Source organism: Epinephelus moara, chromosome 16, assembly GCF_006386435.1.
Source record: "Epinephelus moara isolate mb chromosome 16, YSFRI_EMoa_1.0, whole genome shotgun sequence".
Taxonomy (NCBI): Eukaryota; Metazoa; Chordata; class Actinopteri; order Perciformes; family Serranidae; genus Epinephelus; species Epinephelus moara.
The window spans coordinates 46,101,417-46,107,730 of NC_065521.1; the positions used below are offsets into that span (position 1 = coordinate 46,101,417).

Sequence of the window (6,314 nt, forward strand, 5' to 3'; positions counted from 1 at the left end):
TACCATGGTGGACAACTTTACAGCTCTGTACATTTGGTCCGTCCAAAAAGTCACGGCTCTGGATGTAGATTTCTCCATGTTGTTACCGGCTTCTTCTTCTTCTGTTACACAGAGAATGAAGGTGTTTTAGTTTTCCATGTAACCTGACTTGAATTGTATCTGTCTGTCTGTCAGCTGATCAGGTGTACGGAGACCAGGACATGCATGAAGTGGTCAGGAAACACTGTATGGACTACCTGGTGAGTGGCTCTGAATTCTGCTGCAGCCTCTTGCATTTAAACATCTCATCCTCCCGTCAGTGTCTATAAAGTTTTTTGTTTCCCTCCAGATGAAGAACGCCGACTATTTCTCCAATTATGTGACGGAGGACTTCACCACATACATCAACAGGAAGAGGAAAAACAATTGCCACGGCAACCACATCGAGATGCAGGCGATGGCCGAGATGTACAACAGACCGGTGGAGGTGTACCAGTACAGCACAGGTGAGTCTGTCCGTCCAATAACAAGCCTCACATCTGTCAGCCAATCACATCCCATCAGCTTGAACCCTCCTCCTCCTCCTCTTCCTCCTGCAGAGCCAATCAACACGTTCCACGGCATCCACCAGAACAACGATGAGCCGATCAGAGTGAGCTACCACCGCAACATCCACTACAACTCTGTGGTGAACCCAAACAAGGCCACGATCGGGGTCGGACTGGGACTGCCCGCCTTCAAACCAGGGGTACCTCAACCACACACGCTCTATGACCACGGGGGGTATCGAATGTTTTTAGAGGGTGTCTTTGTGTTAGCGTTTCAGCTCTTGGACACATAATGTGACACTGACACTTTTCCCCTCCGGTGGGTGTGGTTTCCAGAGTATGACAAGTTGCAGTCTCTCTCTATAGAGCTGCTACGAAGTCCTGTCTTTACACACCTTTGCATTTTTACACAGAACCAAACGACGGCGGCATCATGCGGCTCCAGTGTGTGATGTCAGACAGCATGACATAGCCACTGTTCTTCTTCTTCTTTGAGTTAGCTGCTAACTGCTAACAGCTGCTTTTTAAATCTCCCATTGGTGGGTCCCGTTTATACAGTTGTTTCGGTGTTCTTCCTACCTCTGATGCAGACTTATAGGCGAGACAACTCTGTCCTCCCATTTCACGGTCATACCTTTTATACAGAACGGCGTGATATTCCTGGCTTGAACAGGAAGTGTAAATACTAAGAGAGGTGATTGGAGCAAAACTGAAAATTCTAAAACCATGAAAACTCCTCCTCCTCCTCCTCCAACTCCTCCTCCTCCTCCTCCTCCTCCTCTTCTTCTTGACTCAGTAAAATGTGAACACACAGACATGAAACACATGTTGGTCATCCAGAATAAGCGTCCATAAATCCACTTCTAAATCCCAGAGGACGGAGGCTGCAGAGACTCCTGAGGATCATCATGTTTTCATTTCGTAGTGATCGTCTGATCGTCCAATCAGGAGCTGCTCACACATCAGTCAGCTGTCACACTGTGACCACACGGACGCTACAGACTGAAAACATCAGGGCTCAAGTTATTTCTCTTGTTCACATCCTCCTAAGCATCATGGGAAATTTAGAGCAGTGCCTTTTCCATAACCCCGCCCTCTCTCCCCTCCCCCAGTACGCAGAGCAGTCTCTGATGAAGTCGGCCATCAAGACGTCGGAGGAGTCGTGGATCGAGCAGCAGATGTTGGAGGACAAGAAGAGAGCGACGGACTGGGAGGCGACCAATGAGGCCATCGAGGAGCAGGTGGCCCGAGAGTCATACCTGCAGTGGCTGCAGGACCAGGAGAAACAGGCCAGACAGGTGAGGGGGGGGGGGGGTCATACAACTGGTTTCCTCCTGTGACCAGTCAGCTGAACGTGGTGTTGAGTGCGTGATCACTTCATTTCAGTCAGACTTTAAAACTTCTAACGGTTTAAGGATCTGTGTGAAAAGGTTTCAGTCAACAGGACCAGTGTTCAGCTCGTTGAGATCAGCTGATCTTATATTTGTTTGGTTATGAATGTTTTATCAGAGGAGACCCCTGCACGTAGCAGAAACGATGACATCAGCATCATGTTCACCTGTTACAACTGTTTAAAGTCACCCAATCAGCTTGTTAAAGGAGCCACCACACAAACAGTCTGTGTATTAACCATAAGCATCTTTTCTCTGTCAGCCCCGTAAGGCGAGCGCCACCTGCAGCTCGGCGACGGCAGCGGCCTCCAGCGGACTGGACGACTGGAGCGCCCGGTCGCCACGGCAACGGGACTCCGACCCCTCCCACTCCCACTCCGACCTCACGACCGCCCCGTCGACCAACAACAAGCCCCCCTCCCCCGCCGGAGCCGCCCTCATCCTGAGCAAACCCCCCNATACTCTAACAGTACTGCATGTGGAGCTGAAGTCTGTGGCACTGAGGAACACCTGACTTTAACCTGTGTGTGTGTGTGTGTGTGTGTGTGTGTGTGTGTGTAGGTCCCAGTAATCAGAGTCGTCATCATTTGGAGTACAGAGCCATCATGCAGGAGATGTCACCTACAGCATTTGGTAAGATACTAATTATAACTCCAAGTACAGCTACACCTGCAGCTCAGGTACTTTAGAAAGGAAGTATTTCCTGCTGCGTCTGCCGCTCTTTAACATCTGTGTTGTGTATGTAGCCCGTGTGTCCACCAAAATGTTTTTCCCGTCGAGGTTGCATCTGGTTTCTTTAACCCTCTTCACACAGAGGTGGCACCACAGAGCTGCTACTACGTCCCGTCTTTACACCGCCTTTGCATTTTTACGCAGAAGTAAACGACGGCGGCATCATGTGGCTCCAGTGTGTGATGTCAGACAGCATGATCAAAAGAGGCGTGACATGTAACACAACAGCGTCGGCCTCTAGTGTGACATATAACATACGTGTCAGCAGCTCTTTATAAACAATAACAATGACATCACATGTCAATAACAATCATTTAGTGTCCCTGTTATATGGCGGCTGATCTCCTCTGCTCGGAGGGTAAGGAGCTCCTGGACCTCAATGTTTGAGTTAGCTGCTAACTGCTAACAGCTGCTGTTCTTCTTCTTTGAGTTAGCTGCTAACTGCTAGCAGCTGCTGTCCTTCTTTGAGTTAGCTGCTAACTGCTAACAGCTGCTGTTCTTCTTCTTTGAGTTAGCTGCTAACAGCTGCTGTTGAACAACAACTGAACAAAACAAATAAAAATAAGATTAAAAAACGTGTCTGATAGAAACTGAGTCGTCTGCCTCAATAAAAAGAGAATTAAAACAATAGGCTGTGATGTAAGCTGTTAGCTCTGCCCACTTAGTCACTAATTTTGTAGGACATTAGAAACACACAGATCCTGGAGTAAAAGTTAAAGTTGACAGAAAAATAAAAACTCAAGTTACGTTCAAAAACTCCCAGAAAATACTTGAGTACTGTAAGAGAGTATTTTTACTTTGTTATATTGACACTGCTGCTGTTTACAGTCAGCAGGAAGCTGCAGGGTGTGTGTGTGTGTGTGTGTGTGTGTGTGTGTGTGTGTGTGTGTGTGTGTGTGTGTGTGTGTGTGTGTGTGTGTGTGTTTGGGTGGGGGGTATCTAAGGTGAAGCCAGTGTTGCTCTGTGAAAACAATTATACACAGTTTCAGTGTGTGTGTGTGTGGGTGTGTTATCAGATGTTTTCAGCACAGCTGTGAACACTGAAGTATTTTTTTTATCAGAGAACAGAAAGTTTTTGACTCAATAAGAAGTTTCTGTTTGTTTCTGCTCCGTCGTCATGTTTTCTTCGCTCATCATCAGGAAGTGTTTCTGATGAACACGCCGCCGTCCGTCTTCACTGTGTCTCAGTCAGCTCAGAGTCCAAACAATAACCTGATCATAGTTATTATATTCAACCGTATTTATATATTGATCGTGTGTGTGTGTGTGTGTGTGTGTGTGTGTGTGTGTGTGTCTCAGGTCTGACGGACTGGGAGGACGATGAGATTCTGGCGTCGGTGCTGGCTGTCTCTCAGCAGGAGTACCTGGACAGCATGAAACACCAGAGCGCCGCCGCCATGCACCGAGAGAGAGAGCCGTCACCTGACAGCAGCTGATAGCCGGCCCACACACACATGCACACACGCACACACAACGATGACCTTTGACCTCCCCTCCTTGCCCCCACCATCATCCTGCCCCCGCCTCCTCCTCCTCCTCCTCACCTCTGACCCACAGAAGGAGATCGACCAGGGAAAAAAATAAAACATCAAAGAGATGCACACTCGTTCTTTTCTGCAGACGTTTCAACTCATCCGCTCATCACTCGTCTCCTCTCCTTTCCTTCCTTCCCTCCTTTCCTTCCTGCCCCCCCCCCTCAGATGGAGCTCAGTCTTAATGCTGATTTGGGATCAGTTGTGATTTAAACTTTATTTTGAAATTCACAGACGTCATTTGGGATTTTGTTCTGGTGTCAGCAGACACTAGCTCTGCGGCTAACAGACCCATTGTTTTCAATGAGGAATGCTAATCAGAGGCTACGTTAGCATGCTCGTTAGCGAGCAAGCTATCACCTGAAGTCTTATTTTGTTCTTCAAGCTGTGCAGCTCCTCTCCTTCATCACCATCGTCATCATCATCATCTGGGAAATCCACAGCCAGCACTGACTTCACCTCCTCTGTCTCTCTCCTTGTTGTCTTCCTCTTCCTCCTCCTCTTCCTCCTCCTCTCCACCATCACCACCTCCATCATCATCATCATCATCGGACTTATTTAGCTGCATGTTTAATCGACCACGACCAATATCATCATAGAGAAAAAAGCGACAAATTAAAAAAAGGAGATAAAAAATTGTCATACTTATCCTCTTAATGATTGATTATTGTTGTTATTATTAATAATATAAGTTTGTTTTATTTTATTTTATCGTTTGGGATGAAAAGACCTTTTTTTCTTGGAATAAAAAGAGGAAAATGTTTCTGAAAAAAACAACAAAATGTTTGGGATATTTTTTTCTGTTCTGCACTCAAACACTTTGATCTGTCTCCTCCTCTTCCTCCTCCTCTTCCTCCTCCTCCTCTACCTTTGTTTCCTCATCTGTTCTTCCTTCTTCTGTGTATCCTCATATTTCTTGCTGACTTCCTTTCTCCTGTTTTTTATTCACCTACTTCCTCCTGTTCCGGCTGCTCCTCTGTGTCTCACACATTTGAAAAATCCTCCACCATATTTTCGTCTTTCTATCCTTCCTCTTTCCTTTATTTAACACGTCATGTGTAAAAACATCTCTGAACAAGTGTCAAACAGCAGATTGTGAAAAGTTAAATACAAAGTCAGTGTCCCAAACCCTCGAGGTCACAGAGACGCCCAGACTGAACATATCAAACCACCAAATGTCCTGACAGCGTTTCTGTTCACACCGTTGGCAACAATCCTGATAAAGTTTTTGATTTCACAACAAAAAGCAGGAAACAAAAGATCTTATTGTTCTTCAGCATTATGGAAATATTATGTGTTAATTATTATGATGTTTATCAGGAACAATTTGTCGTCACCATGAAGACACGTGACGTGTTGTGTGTGTGTTACAGAAACACATAGATCCTCAGAGTCAGTGCTGCTGTCATGTTAATGCTCCACACATACAGAAGGTTGACTTGTGTTACTGAGACACAACAAACAAACATCTGTTTATGTTTTGTATATTTATCAGTTTAGTCTTAGATTTCAAAAGCTGGAAGTTTTTCTTTACTTTTATAAATCAACATTTAAACTCAGAGTTGACCCGACATCACAGTGCTGGTACACAGGAGAGTGACCACAGTTTGGGGAGAGCGGGGCAGGTTGGCACACACGGGTCGTTTGAAGGTCACAGAGACAAAAATTTAACATCAGAACATTTGCATCGTAAACCTGCGATCATCTACTACGCTGCAACATCTGTGTGATGAGGGTGAATTTTCTTTTTTTTTGCAAAGATTTGTTTTTATTCACAGATGCTGAAATCACAGAGCGATGCAGTTCCAAAAATGTGTCAGGTTTCCAATTATTCATTTAAAAATATTATTTTAAAAACAGCATGACAACAGTCAGTGGAAACCAAAACCATCGACACACTGAGGGCTGGATTCAAAATCACACTGAAAGTCAAACATGTAAATCACAGGCTGATCCAACGTGTGTGAATTTTATCACATCAACTCATCATGTGACTCAGTGTGTGTACGGATACATAATGTCTCACAGGAGGAACTCAGGGCCCTCTGCGCCAGGAGGAACCCAGGGCCCACTGCACCAGGAGGAACCCAGGGCCCTCTGCACCAGGAGGAACCCAGGGCCCTCTGCACCAG

The 6,314-nt window shown here is 45.9% G+C and overlaps 1 protein-coding gene across 2 annotated transcripts in view; it reads left to right on the forward strand.

Moving 5' to 3' along the window:
* Positions 1-4,966, forward strand: part of otud5a (OTU deubiquitinase 5a) — a 28,217-nt gene extending 23,251 nt beyond the window's left edge. The window contains exons 3-9 of one of the 2 annotated variants that reach the window (XM_050064468.1): positions 175-239; positions 329-485; positions 579-727; positions 1,640-1,825; positions 2,181-2,385; positions 2,474-2,551; positions 3,950-4,966. In XM_050064468.1, coding sequence (XP_049920425.1) covers positions 175-239; positions 329-485; positions 579-727; positions 1,640-1,825; positions 2,181-2,385; positions 2,474-2,551; positions 3,950-4,086 — 977 coding nt within the window. In that variant the 3' untranslated portion in view covers positions 4,087-4,966. Of the gene's footprint in view, positions 1-174; positions 240-328; positions 486-578; positions 728-1,639; positions 1,826-2,180; positions 2,552-3,949 lie in introns of both variants that reach the window. The other variant, XR_007571176.1, reaches the window with a different exon arrangement.
* The last annotated feature ends 1,348 nt before the right edge of the window (positions 4,967-6,314 follow it).